Genomic DNA, 24,441 nt, shown 5'->3' with positions numbered 1-24,441 from the left:
ACTGACTGCACTCAGACCAAAGGGGGCTGAATAATTACGCACACCCCACTTTGCAGTTATTTATTTGTAAAAAATGTTTGGAATCATGTATGATTTTTGTTTCACTTCACACGTGTACACCACTTTGTATTGGTCTTTCACGTGGAATTCCAATAAAACTGATTCATGTGACAAAATGTGTAAAAGTTCAAGGGGGCCGAATACTTTTGCAAGCCACTGTAGCTTGGTGCAGCAGGAGCTGTGAGATGGCAACAGAAATGATGACTAAATTCAGCTCCAACAAGTCAAGTCTTCTGTCAAAATTCACTGTGCAAAGGAATGCCATAAAGTAATATGGTAATAAACGAAAGATGGACTGGCTGAATAGGTGAATGAGTTTTCCTGTCAGCCTATGCCTGCTCCTTGTACCCTTTTCATTGGATAGAGCAGAGTGTGTAAATCACACGCTAGCCTCAGTTCTCTGAATTAGGCTGTATGTGTGTTATTAAACCAGAAGTTCTGGATGCACAGTTGGTAACAGGGATATTAAGGAGTCATTTGCATGTCTTAGCCCATAATTCCTTAATTGAGGGTTATGGTATTTAATTTATGGTTTTAAGGCAGTGCTGAATGTGTAGCATGTGAATACTTTCTAGGCTTTCACTGCATATAAACTACACATGCATTTATAATCCATCTGGTGTCTATTTATGGTACTGCAACCCTTTAAAAGAACTCTTCTTGAATGGAAATGCTAGTGTGACTATTTAAGATATATCAAGCAAACATTTGGGTTAATGCTATCCCATGTTTGTGTATTTGTACATATAAAATTTCAGTATTTGAACAGTACTTGTAATATGGTCCACAAAACCAGACAGACATGGGGATTAAAACTAAAAACCCTGCCTAACTAAAACTCATCAATACCCGCCCTATTTCTCTGCTGCTTCTCAAAACTTTCATCTGTTTTCACTGCCATGACATTACCCCAAACTGATTTTCATCATATCTCTCTGACTATATATGCAGTATTTTGTTCTCTAGAGCCACCTCATATCCTCTGCTGTAATGTAGCAATCTTTTACCCAGGCTACTTTATATTTCTAGCTACAACTCTGCCCCCTTTCCCAGGCTGTCCTCTCTTTACCTGAATGTAAAGCTCACTAAAATAAAACTCAGTTGTTTCTCCTTCTATTTTAAGAATATTTATTTTTATGTTTATTCTTGTAAGACTTGGGGTTACAGCTGTCTTCACAGCTATGCCTTAGAACAGTGCTGTCTAACTTCTGTGGTGCAGAGGGCCGGAATTTCTCTAGCATGCTGCCCATGTGTGCCATACTCTGCCTGATCTATGCTTCCTGTATGTGCCATACAGCCAGCATACAATTGCATACTTACAACATACAAGTTACTGTAGACTGATTAGCACACCCACTAAGGCCTATGGGGCTTTTTAAACTAGCTGGTGTCAGATGGTGGTGCAGCAAAAATGGCATACGCGGCGGCGCGATTTGCGGAAATCGCCAAAGTTGCCTCTCGCGCCACAGCGTATGCCATCTCACCGGCGATTTACATTTTCACCAGTGGGATGTCATATCGGGGAGATCAGTCACCCGCAACAAGGGAGATTTGTCGTGGGCGACTAATCTCCCCGTGTACCAGAGCCCTTATGTTCTTTTGCCCTTCTATTTGTGCTTGTATGGAATCCACCCACTTAGACTGTAAGCTCTAAAGGGCAGGGACCTCCTTCTTAACGCCTCTTACAATATGGCACTCAATCTCTCTATAGTTATACTTATTTGTTATGCTTGTGTGTTTTCTATACTGTAGAATTGTACAAAGTTGCATATCCAAATCTAGCTATATAAAATTATACATACCACAACTCCCAACTGTCGTGCTTTTTGCAAGACAGTCACAACTTTCACCCCCAGTCCTGCTCATTTGGGTGAGATGGTTTCTGAGTTCTGCTAATGTAAGGCAACCCGATTGCTTTAAAATTCAGAGACACATCTACTAAATGCATGTTGCAGGGCTGCCTGTCATAAAACACTGAGGCCCACACAGGGCACATCCCATGAAATGCAGGAGGGCCACACACTGTGCCTCTTATGAAAGTGTTAATTATTAGTTTACCATCAGAACAGTTATTCTTTCTGTTTACTTATTTTGGAAGTTAAATTGTACCATTGATCTCTGATCTCTGTTATGTCCCTCTTTAAATATTTTCCACATTTTTTATATTGGGAGGTATGATTTACATGCAGATTTATCCTTCCATAACCAAGTGGAACATGTTTCCAGACCATGTGGTTTCCAGGCTAGGGCTACCAGATCACATTCAGGGACACACGACTAGAAGATGCAGCCAGAAGGATTGCACTGATTTCAGTTTCATTTATTTGCAATTAGTGCAGCCCTGCAACACGTATTTAGTAGATGTGTCCCTGAATTTTGAAGTAATCTGGTAACCTTAGTTCAGGCACAATACTGTAAAGTTAGATAAGGAAACTGCGAAAGATGGTGGAAGTCAAATAAAACCAGAAAAGAAGTATGAAACGTAACAGATATTAAAGGAAATTCTCACTTCTAATATAATAAACCAAGCAGAATAGGCATAAAAAATATAAACCGTAAGAGACAACCAGCCTATTACAAATAAAAGACTCCATAAAATAACACAGCCCTGTATTCCTACATCGTCCATGCCTTGGTTCGTCCCCTTGCCAGCAGGTTGCTAAGGGTAACGCCTCCCTGCCTCGGAAGTTCCGCCTTTTCTATGTCCAACAGTGTGGTAGGTTCGTCTAGGCACAAAGGACGGGAAATACTCAGTTCCGGACGAGCAGATAATTCCGACGGACGCAGAGGATTCTGGGAGGCCCTTTGGCTCCAGTTCCCCCGGCCAAGATGTCTGACATGGAGGATGACTTCATGTGCGATGATGAAGAGGATTACGACCTGGTAGGCTAACGACAAGTTTAAACTGTGTGGCGATTCATGGGCGCACCCTGCGTTGGCAGGCGGAGGGATTTTTCTAAGTGCACGCCATTAACTGACAGTGTGAGGGGTATGACTTGGCGGGACGTCTAGCACCTACTTCTGCTCTGGGAAACCCTGCATTGTCACCAGTGACAGGAGAGGGTGGTCTGGTGCTACTACTTCCCATTCGCTAGTCGCCTTCAGGCCCGTGTGGTGGGCGCTGGGCAAAAGAAATATGGCGGGGGGTGCTTCTGTGTTAGTGATGTGCATGCTGTCAGAAGACGCTAACAGCGCCCATTCTTAGATCAGGGATCTTGGGGAGCTATAGAGAGGACTGGATAAGCTGGAACTGTATTGTTCTCTGGGCTCTAAATGGCAATGTTTACCACCGTTTTTCAAGTTTTAGGGGTTAACATATGCGCTGCTTCAGAAGTGCCCCAGAGGTCCAGTATGGAGCTGTCCAGTAGTTGTTGTTTAACAGCCTGGGGTTCAGGATTCTGTAGTGCAGCAGGTTGGGCATCCAAGAGCTGCCTTAAGAACTGGGCAATGTTTAGCAGAAGTTCATGTTTCACATAAAAATTTTGCTCCTGGCAATAAGACATGCTATAATTTGAAATTTATAAACATGGGATAGTATGAACAAGACATATTCATTTGTTTTTCTGTCCTAGTAAGGAATAATGAAATACTTCTACTGAGACATAACTGTCAGTTCAGCTACATGTTGGCTGTCAGAATTCGTTTTTTTTTGGTACATAGTTTAGGTCTATCTTTGATCAATATAAAAGTGCAAACATGATCAACGTGTACATTTACATCAATCGTATATGAGCATTTAGTGTAAGGACCCTAATATGTATTGAGTGCAGGGACCCCAAAACATTGCTGATGTTGCTATTTTCACATTAGCCTTGAAGTCCATGACTGACAGATTCCATAATTAGCAGCATGTGCGACTATATAAAATCGGTGGCAAGACTAACATTTAGAAGTGATTTAAATTAAATTTGTCTCTCTTAAAAGTTGCCAATGGAATCAGTTGGTGCAAAGTCATTTACACTAAAATTGACATTTGCCCTGAACTAAAAAAGTGCTTTCTGACATCGATTGAAAATGTGAGCCTTGGATTTTACGTTGTGAAGGTAAACCTTTTATTGTTTACATGAACTGTGTTTTGTATTGAGTAGTGCAAAGTGTATTTATTTGGAGACAAAGCTAACAATAGGTATATGACCTGTTATTTAGAATACTGTTATTTGGATCCCCATACTTTGCCTACTAAAAAAAATCATTTAAACATGAAATAACCCCAATAGGATTGTTTTACCTCAAAAAGGATTAATTATATCTTAGTTGGGATCTGACCAAGGTACGGTTTTATTATTACAGTAAAAAGGAAATGTGTTTAAAATTTTGAATTATTTTATTTAAGTCTATGGGAAATTACCTTCCTGTAATTCAGAGCTTTTTGGATAACAGGTATCCAAATAACGGTTCTCATACCTGTACTATCTTTTTCTGTATTATGGTGTTGTATTTTCTAGCCTTACATTAGATTTTCTTGTTTAGGAAAACATATAGCATTTTCCCTCCTGGATCTTTTGTACAAAAATAATTTCATTCCATAATCTGATCATTCACTGAAGAAGTGCTTTTCTTTTAGAATTTTTAAAAAATATTTTTATGGCTGCATCAATAATTCCAACAGGTTCTATCTTACACCTAAGCATTGTATGGATTTTATGCACCAAGCATCATAGTGGCATAGTCACAGTAAAACTAAAGCCTGACATTATGTTTCATAAATAGGTATGGGACCTGTTATCCAGAATGCTTGGAACCTTGGGTTTTCCAGATAAGGGATCTTTCCATAATTAAGATCACCGTACCTTAAACCCACTAAAAATAATTTAAAGATTAAATAAATCCAAAGGTATTGTTTTGCCTCCAATAAAGATGAATTCTTAGTTAGGATTAAGTACATGGTACGGTTTTGTTATTACAGAGAAAAAGGGAATCATTTTTAAAAATTAGAATTATTTGCTTATAATGGAGTCTATGGGAGATGGCCTTTCCGAAATACAGAACTTTCTGGATAATGTATCCCATGCCTGTACTGACTTATACTGTTATATTGGCTTTGAAGCATTAATAAAGCTTTGAGCTGCAACCGCTCTTGAGAACGTGATTTGTGGTTGTCTTTAGTTACGCAGCAAGTCCACTTTGACCTTTCAGTGCTGTTCCAAACAAACATATCATATTAAACTGACGTGATGGGAGGGTTTTTTTTAAATTACAATTTAGGTGTCATCCAAACAGAGATTGCTGACATGATTGCAAGAGCATTAATGTTTGATTTGTGCAACATAAAAAGTTATAAGTAGCATGCTAATCTGAAGTCCTCAATGTAACATGTTTATATGCAACCCTAGAAGCTGTGTGTGCTGCATGGCAAAGCACCTTTTTACTTTTTAAAAAAAAAAAATATCTGTCAAAACACATTTAACGTAAACCCTATTTGCAGTACTTATATTTGATTTAGCCAGCAAAGTGTAAGTTGTCCATTTTTAAAGCTATTGGAGAAAACAAGTCATAATACTATAAAAGCTCTGTCATAACTAATAAAATGTGTGACGTTTAAATGCCACACAGTGTAATAGCCATGCCAGTTACCCATATATATTATTATTTTTTATTTATATAAAGCTGACATATTCCCCACCTCTACAGAAATTGTTCATCATTTAAATCAATCTCTACTCCAGTAGAGCTTACACTCTCTCCCTATTACATTCACAAACACCAGGGTCAATTTTATTAGAAACCAGTTAACCCTCCTGTAACCTCCTCCTGCAATCAGAGTACCTGGAGGAAACCTATGAAAACGCACAGAGAACATTTAAACTCCTTACAATGCAAGTACATTAAATGTTATACCAGAATCTGATTTGTGTAATGAAAAATAGTACTGCTTAAAAAAACAAATTAGGATTATGCAATTATTTTTTTTAGAATGTATTATTCCATTAGAATGCCTGACAGAAAATTCAGGGCAATTAGGATCATTTCCATCTATATTAAAAGGGGAAAGCAGATAGAAAAGCACCTTGGTTTATTGAACATTTAGAGGAAAAACAAATGAATGTAACCTTTATGGGGAATGTGTGTCTTTTAAATGGAGCAGTGAAATCTCTATTTTACATAGACTGATGTCTGTCATTTTACACCATTTTTTTGTGGTTCCATCAATATATAATGTGTAACATATTTTCCTGATTTAAGATTTTCCCAGTTTTTATGCCATTTTTTCCGGTCCCCTGAGGAATGTAAAATGGGGGTTCTTCTCATTATGATTATGTGATGATAGTACCTTTTTACAGTTATAAGACAGCATAATCTTAATATGAAGTAACAAATAGAAATAAGCTTTGTGTTTTCTTTGGGGGTTTTTTTGGGGGGGGTTTGACACATTGCTTTTATGAGCTAAAATGTATAAATGAGTAAATAAACATGTTTTATTCTCCAAATTTCTTAAATGCCATTTGTTTTTTAAATCTAGGAATACTCAGAAGACAGCAACTCTGAACCGAATGTTGACCTGGAAAATCAGTACTATAACTCCAAGGCTTTGAAGGAAGATGATCCAAAGGCAGCTCTCAGCAGTTTCCAGAAGGTTGGCATGTTGCTTCTTTATGTAGGCATGACTGCGTTAGAATGTTTGTCTCAAACAAAACTATACAAAGTGCAGACAGTTTCATGTATGTATAATATATAGGTCTCCCATAAATTAAATTAAATATTTCTAAAGTTGAAAGACAAGAAATGCCAAAAAATGAATTAGAAGCCTGAACATGCTATTTTTAATTTAATGGCACCATGGCATTTTTGGCCAAAGCCACTCACACTTAATTTTTCATGCATTTCCCATTTAAAGGAAAAGTAACACTGAAAATGTTTAACTAAAAAATCTATTCTACCCTCCCCCAATAATTGCCCTATCCTGAAAACCATTTGTTATTTTGAATGCTTTAGAAGAAAATACCTGTTAAACTCTGCTTCCTGTCATTTGAACAAAGGCGATACAGCTATGCCGGGGAAAGTATCAGGAGATGCATCAACTATGCGGCGATCGATCGAGCCTAGCCTGACTTCTGTATAGGAAGGAGTCAGGCTAGGCTTGATCAATCGATCGCCGCATAGTTGATGCATCTCCTGATACTTTCCCTGGCATCGCCGTATCGCCTTTGTTCAAATGACAGGAAGCCGAGTTTAACAGGTATTTTCTTCTAAAGCATTCAAAATAACAAATGGTTTTCAGGATAGGGCAATTATTGGGGGAGGGTAGAATAGATTTTTTAGTTAAAAATTTTTAGTGTTACTTTTCCTTTAAGTGAAAGGGAGCAGTAATAGGTGATCATGGGTGCTTGCTAACCGACTGAAAGCCCATGTGACATTATTCTAACTTCTGTGTTCAAAGTGTGATGTTAAATGGCTGTTTTCAGGTTTAACTGTTGCACCTGAAAGTACCTTTTAAAATCTGCTTTTAAGCACACAGACTTCACTATTACATGTACATGTTTTTATTAAATTAATATTTCTCTGTTGTTGAGTTTGAAAGTCAAGTAATGTAAAGGGGAACATCTTATCAAGTGTTTGTATAATTTAGTGGCATTATTTTTGTGTGTGCATATAATTTATGGAAATAAATGTTTCTAAATGCATTAAGCAGTTTCATTTTTTATGCAATAACCCTGTACAGTAGAACTTTGTAATTTCTAAATGAATGTGTTTTTTTTTTTTTTTTTTCAGGTCCTCGAACTCGAAGGAGAAAAAGGAGAATGGGGATTTAAAGCATTAAAACAGATGATCAAAATAAATTTCAAATTGGTATATTATTTTTTACATATTGCATGCACTACCAAAATGTATCAATTTATTCTTATCTGAAACTGTTGGTTTCAAACAGACAAGAGTAGCTACTTGCTAATTAGTTGCTGTATGCATCTAGACCTGTAGCAGACTTTGGACTTTATTACATTACCCTTAATGTATTTCCATTCTTCCTCTATAACATCAGCATAACATTTATATGTTGTGAATAAATTGATCTAGATAGTCAATGAGACATTACATGTATACAATTATACCACTAAATTGTTATTTGTAATTAAAAATGTTTTGGCATTTAGATGTTTCTAGATCTGCAAGTTGTCAATCTCATACCTGAATATACTGGTTCCATTAAAAAATCAGTAAGGGCATATTGCTGTACCAATAATAGCGGTTCTCAAATGGTAAACTACCGGTAATTTTTTTAGCATATATAAATCATATATTGATTTTGCTTATTCTCGAAAAAAAGGTGTATATAGATAGATACATAGATATATACTTGCCCTTTTAAGAATCCATAGTTAGTGGAGTTAAGTGCCTTCTTATGTGTCATAAAAGTATATTTCAATTGTAGTTTATTGCTCTGCATGACAAAACTATCCAAAAGCTTAATTAATCCCATTTTCCTCCTTGTAGGGTAATTATCCTGAAATGATGAACAGATACAAGCAACTGTTGACCTATATCCGCAGTGCGGTAACAAGAAATTACTCTGAAAAATCTATCAATTCTATCCTTGATTACATCTCCACATCCAAACAGGTTTGATATTTTACCTTTGTATTCCTTTGACTGCTTTTATGCGTTGCTCACTCCACTCACCTCAAGTCTAGTATGCAAGACTTTAGTCTATGAGCTAGGTGTGTGTGAAATTTGATGTGCTAGCATACTTGCTTTATTTATTTTTTATTGGTGGAAGGCTTTAAAGTTGGGATTAGCAAGGGTGGCCTTACTGAATAGCATGCATGTATGTTGGGATTTAAATTATATTAACATGGGCTGGCTATATTGATTTTATAGTGTATTTATTGTGCTGGACCAAGGCCAAATCAAGCAAAACAAATCTTCATTTCTCTAATGATATTTAGGACAATTTGCAGTTGTTCTTAGATAGTTCTTTGCATATTATTAAAATGTATAATGTAGGCATTGTGTAGGATAATAGTTTGAGAGAAGCTACAATGAACAAAACCTTAGTAGGGACTTATAATGCCTCTTACCATTTGTCATCTGTCACTTCATCCAGGTGCTTTTTCCAAATTGCTTTGTAATCAACCTTCTTTCTTTTAAAAGACAACTATAATATATTCAAAGGTTTGTAATGTGATAGGTTTGCTAAATAGTCTACTCTGTGCTTCTTTACTATTGTATTTTATGGTACCACAGTTGGTTATGTAGTTGTCTTTATTTTACTGGGAAAGAAAAAGAAAAGGAACCCTGAATATTTTACTGATCACAAAATATACAGTCTTAACACTTTCTGGAGAATCTAGTATGATGGCCAACCCTGAAATGGTATCTAGGTTTAGAGGCACAATGGAGGCTAGGTTGGCCTGTGTGGTCCTGATATAGATAGCTTTTGTTAACCTACAGCCAGCAATTGATATTTGTGCTTGAATCCTGAGAAATGTGTAGGAGAAAGGGTTCCTTGAACAAAATTTCCCATTTAAACACCCTTTATAACAAACTCCTCTATTTTGAAGCCTAAATCATGGACTGCTACTGTTGATTGGGTGCAGTTAGTCTATACAGAGCTCATTATCTTGATTTAGACAAATTGCCCTTATTACAGGTAAAAAGAAACAAAAAGTGCTTTATAATAAAAATTGTGGACTTTTTTTAATTAAACAAATAGGCTGTGTAAAGTATGTACAAATTTGTATTCTGCCCTATTATATGAAAGCTCTCCTTTTTAGTGAATTTCTTTGTTGCTCTACATGCAACTTTGTGTTGGAGCTTGTTTATTTGATGGACAGTCTCATACATCATCTCGGCAAAGGGTGCACACACCAATGATGATTTGGAAATATCCCTGACATGCACACTGCATGTAGACAAGCAAATTACTGAGAGAGTGATAACGAATTGTAACTTTATTTCAGAAACCATACAGGATTCAAAGTGATTATATTGAGCAAGGTGAAGCTTCTAATAAATTTATTTTCATAATAATTCTCTTTTAACATCACATTTGTAAATGTAAAGAAGCAATCGCACTAAGAAAGCAAAACATCATAGTAACAATTCAAATTAATTGTAACTATTCATACAAAAAAGTTTTTGATTCTCCTTTTCTCGCCAAAGATGGACCTTCTGCAGGAGTTCTATGAAACAACCCTTGAGGCTCTAAAAGATGCAAAAAATGACCGGTTGTGGTTTAAAACCAATACAAAGGTAAGGTGCAGCATTATGTTGCTCAATATTAAGTTGGAACAAGACATTTATAGAATAGTTTGTGGTTGACAGGATTTCTTATCAATTTTAAAGGAGTAGATTACACTTGCTAAGAAGAGTATTTTTTATGCACAGTCCCTGAGCAAAACGCATGGTTCCCCTTGCCAGTGGGCATACACCTGCAGAGTTTCGTTCCATTGCTGCATTCACTTGGCTGTCAGTCCGAACAGGTGGAACTGCAGCAAAAGTACAGTCATTCTCATAGGCAAACACAACAGTGTGCCTATGCGCTGCTAAAAATGTTGCTGGCAAACTACACCATTACATTGACTGCATACTGTCATCACATAATTAATCTCTTTTATTATACTATTTCATATTTTACAAAAAGGCAGTGTTCTTTATTTTTCTGCAATACAAAAGACTTAATATATCTATATAAGTTCCGTTCAACTTTTTACTGCACCTAAATCGCCTCATTTCTTTCATTATAGGTATATCATTAGCCATTTCAAACAGCACTGTTGTAAACTGGCTAATATGCCTTTCAGATATATGGTGATTGATCCTGTATTGTCCTGTGGAGCACTGGTTCTAGTATATTGAGTACAGCTAGAACTCCAGCCCTAAACCATATGTCACACAGGGCTAACACAAGCATGTCTGAGGCTATTCAAGTTTGTGCAAGAGAAACTGACATGAGGAAATGAACTGTTACTTTTGCCAGCAGTTAAATAAAATATGGAGTTTTTAAAATAAACTTCTTTATGAAAGATTACATGTTTTCATGAAACAGAACTTCTTATGATTGTAAGATAAATTGATTGTAGACCATTTGCGAGGTTAAATTTTTTTTTTTGCCCATTTTTGTTTTACAGCTTGGTAAATTATATTTGGAAAGAGAGGAATATGGCAAGTTGCAGAAGATTTTACGCCAGCTTCATCAGTCATGCCAGGTAATTTGCATGTATGTTGTGATGCTGTTGTGGTGCTTTTATTTATTCTCTTTCTATAATATAAATAGTGAGTGATGTTTTATGATTATTTTTCCGTCCTTTCTCTAGAATCAGAAAAAGTAGCTCCAGCTCCATCAATCTTCCTTGCCTTCTCTCAAACATCTCCTTTTAATCTTATTCACATGGGATAGTCCAAAGTGGGGGTAGGTTGTAGTGAATTAAGAAAAACAGGCAGTAAATGCCTTGCCATAGACTAACATTAGGATTACTGTGAAGAAAATTTAAGGCAGTCTGATTAATCATGGGAAACTGCGAAGTAAAGCTATTTCCTGTGATTAAGCCAGATTGCGGCAAGTAATATGTTTTACTCACTGCGATCCCAATGTTAAGCTGGCCATACATGCACCGAGAATATCGTAAGAAACCTCGATATCGGTCGTCTCGCCGATCGGGCCAGTTAAAAGATTTTGATCGGGCGCCATAGAAGGCGCCTGACCAAAATCTGTCTTCAGCGCTGAATCGGCAGAAGGAGGTAGAAATCCTATTGTTTCTACCTCCTTATCTGCCGTTCTAGCCCTGAACGGTTTGTGACCGATGGTCGCACAAAAGATCGCAAATCGCCACATGTGTAGCCACCTTTAGTCTATGGCAAGGCATTTTTGGGGACATTTGTAGTCAGCGGTAGCCATTTTTTTTTTTAATGCTGGCTACAACCACCCCCCCCATGTGTCATTGCCCTAATTAGGCATGCTGACTATTTATTTCACAGTAATACAAATAAGGATAAAAGAGATAAAAAGGAAGGCACTAAAACACAATTCCAAACTGTAAGACTGTAATAATGGTATTATAACTAAAGGATTTTTCCTACTTCTTTTGGATGGCCTGTTTTGTGGATTTCCAGTCTGCCTATTCCTTTTTGCATCTTTACAGTACAAATAAGGTAACTAATTTTATTTTCAGACCGACGATGGAGAAGATGACTTGAAGAAGGGTACACAACTACTGGAAATCTATGCTTTGGAAATTCAGATGTATACAGCACAGAAAAACAATAAGAAACTCAAAGCACTATATGAACAGTCGCTGCATATTAAATCTGCTATTCCTCATCCCCTTATCATGGGAGTCATCCGTGGTAAGATGAGTAGAGTAAAATTGTTTCTGTTGTAACTCCCACGCCCATGTTATCACAAGGGCTTTTAAGACCATACCCACATAAATGGTGGTAGCACAGCAAAAACCCAAATGGTTGGTGCTCGCTGTAGGGATATCGCCCTTCATTCATATGTGAAAGAATTATATTATGTCATATTATGACATACCCTTAAATCCATATGCCGCCTCCTCCTACCTGTGGATAGCTGCCTGTGTGCCATTCTCTGCCTGCCCTACCCTGCCTGTGTGTGCCATACTCTGCCTGCCCTATGCTTTCTGTGTGTGCCATACTTTGCTTGCCCTTTGCTGCCTGTGTGTTCCATACTCTTCCTGCCCTATGCTGCCTGTGTGTGCCATACTCTGCCTGCCCAATGCTGCCTGTGTGTGCCAAACTCTGCTTGCCCTGTGCTGCCTGTGTGTGCCAAACACACAAGCCACATAGGGCAGGCAATAGATAGTGACACAATGCTGGTACTGCTCCTACAGTCTGTCGGAGGTGCGAACAGGTGAACAATGTGGGTGTTTACAGTCTGAGCCCGAGGTGTGAACAATGCAAGCACTAAAAAGTACAATACAGGGAATTAAATGTATAAACAATACAGGGGTTTACAGCCTGAATCTGAGGTGTGCACAATGCAGGGGGCTAGTTATTCTCAGTACTGATACCATTTAAAGCTCACACAAAGGTAAGCAGACACAGTAGCCAGACAAGTGGGGGCCACATAGAGGGTGGTCGCGGGCCACCAGTTGGACAGCACTGAAATAAAATTTGTCACAAAGCCAAAATAGCAAGATCCTAATGCATGTCTAATATCTGTCTTCTTAATACCAAAGTGACCCGCCCCTTGAAGATGAAGATTGGCATTCAGTACCATAATATTTGTTCTTTTTTTTTTTTTTTTTTGCCCAGAATGTGGAGGAAAGATGCATTTAAGAGAAGGAGAGTTTGAAAAGGCCCACACAGATTTCTTTGAGGCTTTTAAAAACTATGATGAATCTGGCAGTCCCAGGCGAACAACCTGCTTGAAATACCTTGTCCTAGCAAACATGCTCATGAAGTCTGGAATAAACCCCTTTGATTCTCAGGAGGTACAATACTTAATCATTTTTCTGTATGTTCCATCGTATGATTTCCTTGTGCATTAAGTGACATTAGTATCCTTCTATGTTTAGGCTAAACCATACAAAAATGATCCAGAAATTCTAGCAATGACAAATTTAGTAAGGTAAGCCATTATCTTATTTTCTGTTTTGCCTAATTTTATATATATATATTACGATATTAGCAGCAAGAACTGTGTTCCCATCCTTTTCTAGACTTTAAAAGGCAAGGAAAATAACCGGGCATTGTGATCTTGTGCTCATCATTGGTCTCCTGTGATGCCGTGAAAGGGGGCCCAAAAAAATGTTTGTTTTTGCTATGGTGCTGTCTGATTCACTGGAGGTGGCCAAAATGTTTGACAGTGACTGAATTCACTCGCACATTTGCAGTAGAGTAAATTTTGGGATTCTATGCTACTGCAAATGAGTCTTTATCTGGTAACAGAAAGGAGGCATTGCTGCTTTATATCGGTTTATTCTTTGGCACAGTGTATTTTTGCCTAAAAGAAACTCCAACCCAGGGAATAGATTTAGCACTTGGATACAGGAATGCCGAATAAAATGGCCCAAGTGAACTGGTATTTCCTTGTCTTGTAAAAAGTGACTCTACAAGGGAGAGGGGAATAATTTGGACGCCATATTATACCTGAGAAGTAACCATTCAGATGGGAAGGGAGAATCTAAGTATGGAATTATAAATGGAGTGCTAGTTATCCAATTGGCTTTTCAGGATATACCAAATACTTTCTAAGATGGGATTCCTGGAGGTTATTTTTGACAGATGGCTTACAATTTTAAGTTGCAATATGATTTTAAAAAAACTGTTCAATTGTCCCTGCTGCACTGATTGCACATTCAAATTACATACAATCAGTGCAGCCCTTTTAGCTAGATTGTCTGAGTTTTTACATGATCTGGTAAATGTATAATAGGTTGGTACTATGTTAATCCAGTGATACTGACACCAAAAAATTTCTTTAAAAAATATGAACCTACTTCCAAACCTACCTATAGGTCATGTTGACTGTTTTTTCCTAAAAGTCCTGTTTCTCTACATAAATCTTACTGAAGATCCTGAACTCGACTGTCTAGCAAGCCCGACTGTAGCTTCTCAATCTGTCAAAAGGACTACGTCTTAAACTGGGAGGATTCAGCTTGCTGTTTGCTTCAAAGAGTTCTCCCTCCCTTGCTCCTCACATTGTGAACTAGATAGCAGGCAGGCTTGATCTTTCTGTTGCCTGCCTACTTCAAAGGGCTGCCCCCCCTTTCTGCTCTTCGCACAAAGAATTTAAATAGCTTTCCCTTGTCTGCCTGCTCTCCCTTCCCCCCCTCATTACACATAGACAACGGAGCTGAGCTTGTTACACACCAGCTGAAAGCAGAAGGGGTGTTGCAGGTTTGTGATTGGGCATATTTATTCACTTGGGAGGCACTGAAATTAAAACCCGGAAGAGGGGAACAAACATGGTTGCTCTGTGGGTTTGTAATTCGTGCTACCATAATTATGAAGCGAAAAAACTTTGCAGATTTAGTTTATAAGGAATTTATAGCTGATACAAATTAAAACACAACAGCAGGTGTAAAAAAAAAAAAATTAATTGGCTGTCAGTATCACTTTAATCAAAATAAATCTTGAGAATCCATTTTGCATAATCTATGCACATTTGTAACTGTTCCTCTCTGCTTTCTGGTGGGAATAGTATTTTATTTACTCTCTACCCATAGTAGCTCTGCAATTTCCAGATAAGAGAGTATTTTATTATTTATTTCTAAGGCAGTAAGCAAAGCATATTTGCAGTTTAAGCACCATTTCTCAGAGTTTGCTGAGAATTTTACTTTTCTGGTGCAGCTGCTAATCTTGTTAACAACTGTTTGTATGCTTAATTATATATGAAAGTATAAATAACAATTTCTATATTATACAGTGCCTATCAGAATAATGACATCACTGAGTTTGAAAAGATTCTGAAAACAAATCACAGCAACATCATGGATGATCCCTTTATAAGGGAACATATTGAAGGTACAGTGTCCGTGCAGTGCATTTCTCTTCTGTACTGGAAAACATCAGACCTCAAACATTTTAGTTTTGTTGTTTAGCCATTGCTTTTAATAGCCAGTTTAAGATCATGTTGTGTTAATACTGCTGATTGTGACAACATTTCACACTTTATTGTAATAAGATTCCCTTAAGGAAACAAATCTGCAGTGTTTGCAGTACATTCGGAATAATTCTACTATTTGGCTTTGCAGGAAGTAGTATAATTTCACTGAGCAGCTTAAAGGGGAAATATAAACAGTTAGATGTATCTGTCATAGTGACCTGAGAGGGCAAAGCTTATTATACTATATGTGAAAGATCAGGGAAAAATAACCCTAAAAAATTGCTGTTAAAGCAGAATCCAGAATGCTCAGAAACCACAACTTTGCATTATTGTAGCAACTTCAAAGTGTTTTCTTTGCTAAATGATCTATAAAGCAGTATTATTAGCAGTACAATGACCTGTACCATTTTCATCTTGTGCAAAGAGTAATTCCATGCTTTGTTGCTATTTCAGAGCTTTTGCGAAACATCAGAACACAAGTGCTTATAAAGTTAATTAAGCCTTATACAAGAATACATATTCCTTTCATTTCGAAGGTAAGGCAATACAGATCACTGACATATACAGATGCAATTATTTTAATTCACAAATCTAAACTTTTCTTGTGATGAGTGTCCCATTAATTGAATCGTCATCTTGTGTCATGTGAGCAGTTTATGTTTTCAGGAGTGGTTTGTGGATATTTGTTACTGAAACTGAGAGTGACATCAGTTGTGAGAATAGCTGTCGTCAATTTTACACAATTGAAATGTAAATCATGCGAAGACCTTGGAAGTTACCAGTATCGTTGTTCAGTGCAGCATTATGTTCTCTAATGTTGTAAAACCTGTTTTAGTGGATCAACTTTAGGTTTCTTACTGAGTAGTAAGAAATATTATAAAGAAAATCAGTTTAAAAATGTTATTCTCGTTATCTTTTTAAAAACTGTTTTGAGGACCAAGATACTAGACAGTTTGGGGTATGATTTGGAATGGATGCTTATTTGCTGTTCTAAATCCCTTGAAAATCTTTTATTTATTTCTTTATTTTAAAAATCTTTTATTGTTTTTATTAAACTGGGGAGGGGGTACAGAAAAGTGAAAAGCAGCAGCTCTCCAGTTTAGAATTTCAGCAGCTATCTGGTTGCTAGGGTCCTAATTACCCTGCAACCAGGCAATGATTTGAATGAGAGACTGAAATATTAATAGAAGATGGCCTGAATAGAGAGGTAAGTAATAAAAAGTAACTGTATCAATAAAATTGTAGCCACACAGAGTCCGTGTCAGGCAAAACATGTAAAAACTATAAAAAAAACAAAAAAATAAAGGCCAAATAAAAAAGCTTCTAAGAATTAGTCATTTTATAATATACTAAAAGTTAGCTTAAAGGTGAACCAGCCCTTTAAAGCAAAGTAAGCACACCCCTCAAAGAACAAACCTTTCTAAAGAAAAAAACTGCTTCCAAGGAGTGTAATAGAAGTACAGTATTTTGTTGAGCCTTGTCAGATTTTTGGCTGTAAACTAAAATTGGCCGTACATTGAAATATTGCGAAACAAGTGGATTATTACAGAGTTTACTCACCTTAAAGTGGCTGTATCGGACTGGTTACCAAACTATCGGATCACAACGTCGGCAATGCAGGTTGTTGGAGCCGGGACTGTATCAACCAGCCCATGCAGTCCTTGTCCCGAGGGTCCCGGGGTTCATTTTCAGTCAATCTGTTGCAGTCAATCTGTTGGTTAGGCCCATTCAAGGTACATATACAGATAAGCTGCCAACTTAGTCAGAACGGCTTGAATCAGCAGCTTATATCTGTGAATGGCCAATTTAAGAATGCCATAAATCCAGCAAAAGCTCCTCTAAAAGCTTCCAATACCTGACATCAAAGCTATTTCCTTTGTTAGCACAGTGTAGAGGATGTTTAATATGAATACTTTACTTGTGGGCACCCCCCATAGGAACATACATTTTGATAAAAAGTAAAAAAAAAAAAAAAAATGTTGCGAAAAGAATTAATTTTTCGTGGTGCGCGCATTGAAAACATTAGAGTAAGTGAAGTGAATCTGCCTTATTAATCCTAACTATAGGACAAATACTGTTGGAGGCTGCATCCTGCAGTTTGTAGCTTTTTCCATAGGCTTATTTATAAGAATGGTTCCGCAGAAGTGATGGATTAAACTGCACTCATAACTGATCCCACAAGCAGAAGACAGTGTGTAAGGCGAATTTAGTCATAATAATTGTTGATGGTAATCTGTTCCCCTACCAAATGTGTGATTTGTGAGAATGTAGAACAGTATTCTTTCTTTTGGGTTAGGTAGCATATCCACAACAATTCATTGTATTGTTCTATCATATCTGTCTTAACTAGTAGGATCTTTCCTTGCCTTAAAAAGTGATTAGTGCATTGCATGTTAGTGGTTAGTATTGCCATAACTTTGTATATGGTAACATGAAGAAGCTTACTGAGATTTACACTGCGGTTAAAGGGATACTGTCACTAGAAAACATTTGTTTTTCAAAACGCATCAGTTAATAGTGCTGCTACAGCAAAATCATGCTCTGAAATCTGCTTTTCAGTTGGTCTTTATTTTTTTGTTTCTGGATTTCATTGACTATTGCTTTGTGAGGCTACAATTGTATTGTTATTGTTACTTTTTATTACTTATCTTTCTAGCCAGATTTTCTCCTATTTAGATTCAAGTCTCTCATTTAAGTCACTGCATAGTTGCTAGGTTAAACCAGCAACCAGCTAAAATGCCAGTCTGATGAGATGCTGAACAACAGATTAGTAATTCAAAAAACCCACAATAGATAAAAATTAAACACCAATTGAAAATTTTCTTTAAATACCCCTGTCATAATCATTCTAAAGGTTAATTTAAAGGTGAACCACCCATTTAAAAGACCTCTTTATAGATTTATACATGTAACACATATGAGCATTTGAAAAGGGCACTATGAATGAGGTCATTTGACTTTTTGTAACTGGTTCACAAAGACCACATTAATATGATATTTTAGGTTGTTGATTTCTGTAAGTATCCCTGGGGTGTGTTAAAGCCTTGAGTAATTATCCGTTTCTATTTATAAAATGAAACCTAATCTGTCACTTTTAGCAAACAAACCTTTCTACTTCCTTGGTTTCAGTACTATATACGTGTTGTGAAATCCTTCAACAATGGCTCTAACTTGCACTCTCTGAGAGGTAAATAAAGCCTGGGTCACTCGGTGTGATTTTGCAATGGAAAGGAACGTGATGTCATTGCGTAAAGGGGAAATTGCATTCTTCCAGTATTGAATAGCCTTCTCATAATAGTTTATTGTATATAGCTGATAGCTATAATACTGCCCTATTGCTTAAGGATGAACTTTATCCAAACTGCAGGAGAGGTTTATAAGCATTATAGCTTTCTTTTATCCTTCCCACATGACTGCAATATTTCTCGGCTTTATCTAATCTAGCCCATATGACTTTCAAAGTTCTTTTTTTTGGGTGTGAATGGGCTATGTCTGTGAAACACTGTTCAATGCCAAGGCTTGATGTTTATACATAGAGCAAAGTCCTTCCTTTATGCCAAGGTTAATGGAAAGCTGTACCTGTAACTGCATTTTTATAAAGTGTGTGCATGTATTCATTTATAACCAGAAGTGAAGAAATGTATCATTGTAAGTAGTGGCGTGACTATAGAGGAAGCAGGTCCCAGGAGGGGCCCAGACTGTGTGATCAGCTTACTTTTATAGTTGTAGAAATCCCCCCCTCCCCAGCCACTGTCCTCTTAAAAGTGAGTGGGTGGCGTAAACTGGCAGGGAGCAGGGGATGTGAGTGGGGGGGGGGGTTGCTGTTCATGCCGGGCCCCCCTGGAGATTTTTTGGCAGTAGGGCCCGGCCTGGTATATTTACCCCACTGATTGTAAGCAGTATTTGCATAGAGGGTTTTTGCTAAACTGAACATATGTGATGCCTTATACATATCTAATATTCTGCAGGAGCATAAATCCTTGTTAATAATTCTTTGTGTGCTTTCATATGATACAAGATAACATTTTCCCACTAATGAAGCCGGCGCTTAGGGCATGACAAATTTAGGCAGATTTTAGGATACACAATCTCCACAAGTTCCACTCACACTCGGTGGGACTCCTTTGTTAGTACTGTCATCTTTCTGGCTGTCACCTGAAGCGCAATAGTGATACCTTCACGCAAGTGCAGAACATATTTCAGCTATCTGAAATATTATATGGAGCCATCTGATTTCAGGTGGAGTCATTTATAAAACACAGACAAAAGCAATAATGACTTTGGTGAATCTAAGCAGCAATATTAATAGCTTTAACAACCAGCTACAAAATCACATTTACAAACTTTATTAAAAAAATAACTTGGATAGATTCCCAAATCTATATCTTAAGATGTTTATGCTCTGAACATTTATTTTATGGAATGCTATATTCTTTGGGTTAGAATTACTTTCTCTGTCTCTTGAAAAATATATAAAGGTGGGGTCCATCCAGAGCCAAGAATGACTGACATAAGCAACAGCTGTAACAATATGCATTAGAATTACTAGCCCTTGAAATGGCTATGATACAGTTGTGTGAATAAACTGCATTTAAATTTATTTATTTTTTTGTTACCATACCCATTTTGCGTTTTTCAGGGGACCAGAAAAAATGGTATAAAATAATGGAAAAAAGTTATAACTTAATTTTGTGGGGGAAAAAAAGTTCCGCAATTTTGATGTCCAGTGCTCAAACAGGATATTATTGAATTAGAGAAAGTCCAAATAAGAGCCATTAAGCTGGTAAAGAGTATGGAAATCTCCATTATGAAGAAAGTTTGGGCTGTGTACACTGATGAAGAGGCACTTGAAGGATAACTAAACCCTAAAAATGAATATGGCTAACAATGCCATATTTTATATACTGAACTTACTGCACCAGCCTAAAGTAATGACACAGAACTTTACAGCTGTCACAGGAGCCCCCCATCTTGGATTCCGTTAGAAGTATCAGTGATATTTGCGCACAGTGTGCTTTGGGCAGCTGTTAAGAACCTAAGCTTGCGGGTTGTCACAAATTATCAACCGAAAATGAGGTTGGCCTGTTATGTAAGCTGATGCTACATTATTACATTCTGATGGTAGTTGCACTGGTTTTAGAGCTTCTTTTTAACGCAGACTTACTGCTGCAAAATTACTTTATTGCTGACTACCAAACACACAGTTTGTTTCGTAGTCAGCAATAAAGTAATTTTGCAGCAGTAAGTCTGCATTTGAGTGCTCTCCTCTTTTACTACTTTTTTGATTGCACAAGTTGTTGTTAAATTGCAACACATTAACCTTTTCTTTTTTTTCCTTAGGAGCTAAATATAGATGTAGCTGATGTTGAGAGTTTGCTGGTGCAGTGTATACTGGATAAGTATGTTCTTTTTTTCCCTCGTTATTTTACTGCTTTTATTTATGTTTCTTTCTTTGCATTGGCCTTCCCTGCTTACATTTACTAGAGCCTTTGATCCTTTGATTGCTGTTAAACTCTATATCTTTGGATCCCTGACTGCTAAATGAAGTAGTTTGAAACAACTGGAGGGCCACATGTAGATGTATGTTTTAAAATAAGTGATACAGTTGTCATGGTAGGTATGAAACAGCCTTAAAGCGGCACGCCTTATCTGTGGTGAGCCATGATCTGCTGGAAACCCAAGCCCTGCCCCTTTAATCAGGACTGTCCTCCCTATATAGAGACAACTAGAGTGTATGCTATGTATGGATACCATTAATCTATGGCTGTGTCTCACTACAAAAGGCTTAGAAATATTTATGCTTTAAACAAGAGGTTATACTCCTAGTGGGGTATTCTAAAACTATTCAAATGTCTATTAGTTAATTAGTCCTTTGTACTGTACAATTGTATTCCATAAGTGTAACTTTTTTTTGTAGATGTACAATTTTAGGTTTTGTTATTCTATTATTATTAACATTTATTAATAAAGCACCAACCTATTCAGCAGTGCTGTACAATAAGTGGGTTTCATACATTGGACATACAGAGTAACATATAAAGCAACCAATAACTGATACAAGAGGTGAAGAGAGCCCTGCCCAAAAGAGCTTACAATCTACAAGATTATTTCCTAGCTTATGTAAAGAACAGTCCTTAAAATGTGCCTAGAAACTGCACAGTGTCCCACATAAATGACCTTAACTAAAATTCTCAACACAGTTACTGTGGAGGAAGGGAGTTTAAGGCTGATAGCACATGTGGCACTTTTGAGTTGGAATATGTGCATATCGCCTCCACTGCCTTGAATGGGAAATACCTGTGCCAGTACTTGCCCTTTTCAGCCTGAAAATGCACAAATTTCTAAATGTACCATTAGTTCCTCAGTCACAGCTTTTATGAAGTCTGTTATTCCTGTAAAAACAGGCTGTGTACAATATAGAGGTCAGTTTACTATGAAAACTACCATATCTTTGTACTCCCAGTATGGTAACATTTATCTAACTACGTAACCTGTTTAAAGCTATTGTTACAATGTGATTATTTTCCCTTATGCTTTCAGAGCAGAATAAAGTAGTTCATCTGTGAAGTACTTTGTCCTTTGTTAAAATAACAATATGACTAGTGAAGCACCAATTTTATTCTTATAATTCCTTTCTCTCTTCTTTCCTAGCACCATTCACGGGCGAATTGATCAAGTCAACCAGCTTCTCGAACTTGATCATCAGAAGAGAGGTGGGGCACGATACACTGCGTTAGATAAATGGACCAATCAGCTGAATTCTCTCAACCAGGCTGTAGTCAGCAAGCTTGCTTAACAAAGAACAAGCTTTTACAAAATAGATAAAAAAACAAGTACTTATGGCATCAGTGCAGTGATCTAACCCTTTAAAAGGAACTGGGAATGGCAAAGCTACTGTTGGTTGGTGTGTCCTGAAAAAAAACAATTGGAGTTTTGGCAGAAGCACTTTCTGATGAGCTGGTTTGTGTTTTGCTGCTGTGTATATCCCAAGAAAAAACAGCTTTAACCTCCAGAAGAAAACCAAAATGTTACGGGATTTATGCTGTATTCTCATCTTGCCCTAAATAAGCAACATCCTAGTAGATTTGCCAAGGGCAAATAACGACCAGAGGGAAGATTTTTGTCATGATTTTAAATATACACTGACATGTGTTGGTTCAATTTAAACGTTTTACCTGCAGAAAATGTCTCACAGAATAACCTGCAATAACTTGAAATGCATATCCTTTTCAACACTTCTTTTTTTTTTCTCATGTATAAAATATGTTTGCTGCATTTTGCAAAATGTCCCACCTGCCCTCAAAAATGTGTCGGTATATATACATATATAAATATATATATTTCTGTACCTGCAGTGTAGTAAACATTTAGAAGAGACCCAATTATTATAGTGGCATACTGTCACTTAGGTTTCAAGCAGCAAAATAAACAGTGCAGCCAGAAATGAATATTGGCTTTCCTGTGTGTTTCTTGCATTGGAAAGGGCAACTGAACCTATACACAAAGCAGTTTGTAGCCAGAGATTTCAGGAGCAGAGTTTAGTATTCATCAAGTTAGTTGTTTTTTTTCTTGAAGATCAATTTAGAATGTGATACAAAATAAATCATATTTTTTCTCCTGTTGTGTCCTGTAAACATTTGTGCATCATAAATCAAGCTAGCCGCCTGTTAGACTGAAATAGATTTCCATTAAATGTGTATTGTAGGAGGAGGCTTATAGCAAAAAAAAAATAATACATGATAGCAGGGAGCCTGTACCCAGGCACCCCTTGCACCCGTTGAATCTGGGAGCAATCACATTACAGGAATTGGTGGTGCACTTACCCAGGTTTGTGCAGGTCATGCTTAGGAAAAAGGAAGAACTGGTAGTGTAGCGTGTAGAAGAAAAGTACCTTTTGCAAGTTCATCTATTTTTTTTGAAGGAAAGGACCGCAGGCCCAGGGTAGCTGGTTAGCAACTAGAATCACTGGGATGTGCGTAACAAATTGGGCATGACCCCAGTGGGTGATGAGATAATGTACCCACTACAATAAATATAAGTCTTTAAGGCTTTTTTAGTCTATGTACAAAAAAAACCACACATCCACATTAATGCTAGCCTATTGTATTATATATGCATTTAATATTTCTTCATTGATTATTTTACAATATTTATTTTACTACACATAAAATAGTTCCAGTTTTACAGGCCATTATATTGTAGAGCGGGGCTGTCCAACTGGCTGGCCGCATGAAGCCTGTGGCCCCGCTCTGTGTGGGCCTTCCACCTGTCCGGCTGCTGTAACTGCTTACCTTTGTGTACACTTTAAATTGTATCGGTGCTGAGATTAACTGGCCCCAGGCTGTAAACCCCTGTATTGTTTAAACATGTAATCCCCTGTACTGTTCACACCTTTTAATCCGTGAATTGTTCACCCCCTGCATTGTTCACACCTCAGACAGACTGTGCCATACTCTGCCTGCCCTATGCTGCCTATGTGTTTCAGGCAGAGTATGGCACACACAGGCAGTATAGGGCAGACAGAGTGTGGCACACATAGGCAGCATTGGTCAGGCAGAGTGTGGCACACATAGGCAGCATTGGTCAGGCAGAGTGTGGCACACACAGGCATGGTACTGCAGGCATAGTATGGCACACATAGGCAGGCAGAATGTGGCACAGACAGGCAGTACTCTGCCTGCCCTACCCTGCCTGTTTGTGCCATACTCCTGCCTGTCCTATGCTGCTTGTGTGTGCCATACTCTGCCTGCCCTGTACAGCCTGTGGGAGGTGAATCTGGCAGGGGTTTGTTCTGGAAGTTTGTTAGCATTTGGAAATAGTCATTATATGATCCCAAAGGTGTGTAATTATATGCTGGGGGTTGCTATGCTATC

General features: G+C 37.5%; 1 protein-coding gene across 1 annotated transcript; it reads left to right on the top strand.

The window, feature by feature from the left end:
• Positions 1–2,853: 2,853 nt before the first annotated feature.
• Positions 2,854–23,186, top strand: cops2 (COP9 signalosome subunit 2). Its single transcript, NM_001015820.1, has 13 exons — positions 2,854–2,943; positions 6,521–6,634; positions 7,771–7,848; positions 8,491–8,616; positions 10,159–10,248; positions 11,127–11,204; positions 12,168–12,342; positions 13,273–13,451; positions 13,536–13,588; positions 15,389–15,486; positions 16,022–16,104; positions 20,909–20,967; positions 22,220–23,186. The coding sequence occupies exons 1-13, from the start codon at positions 2,890–2,892 to the stop codon at positions 22,362–22,364; spliced, it is 1,332 nt and encodes a 443-aa protein (NP_001015820.1). The 5' UTR covers positions 2,854–2,889; the 3' UTR covers positions 22,365–23,186.
• The last annotated feature ends 1,255 nt before the right edge of the window (positions 23,187–24,441 follow it).

Source organism: Xenopus tropicalis, chromosome 3, assembly GCF_000004195.4.
Source record: "Xenopus tropicalis strain Nigerian chromosome 3, UCB_Xtro_10.0, whole genome shotgun sequence".
Lineage (NCBI taxonomy): Eukaryota > Metazoa > Chordata > Amphibia > Anura > Pipidae > Xenopus > Xenopus tropicalis.
Note: the sequence above shows the minus strand (reverse complement) of the source record. Positions and strands in the feature narration are given on the sequence as shown.

What these genes read in the sequence shown, in the direction of transcription:
- cops2 (NM_001015820.1), top strand. Translation starts at nt 2,890, where the DNA reads ATGTCTGACATGGAGGATGACTTCATGTGCGATGATGAAGAGGATTAC. An exon ending in TATAAGGGAACATATTGAAG is followed by an intron (nt 15,487 to 16,021) that starts GTACAGTGTCCG and finishes TTGCTATTTCAG; the next exon opens with AGCTTTTGCGAAACATCAGA. An exon ending in GTGCAGTGTATACTGGATAA is followed by an intron (nt 20,968 to 22,219) that starts GTATGTTCTTTT and finishes CTTCTTTCCTAG; the next exon opens with CACCATTCACGGGCGAATTG.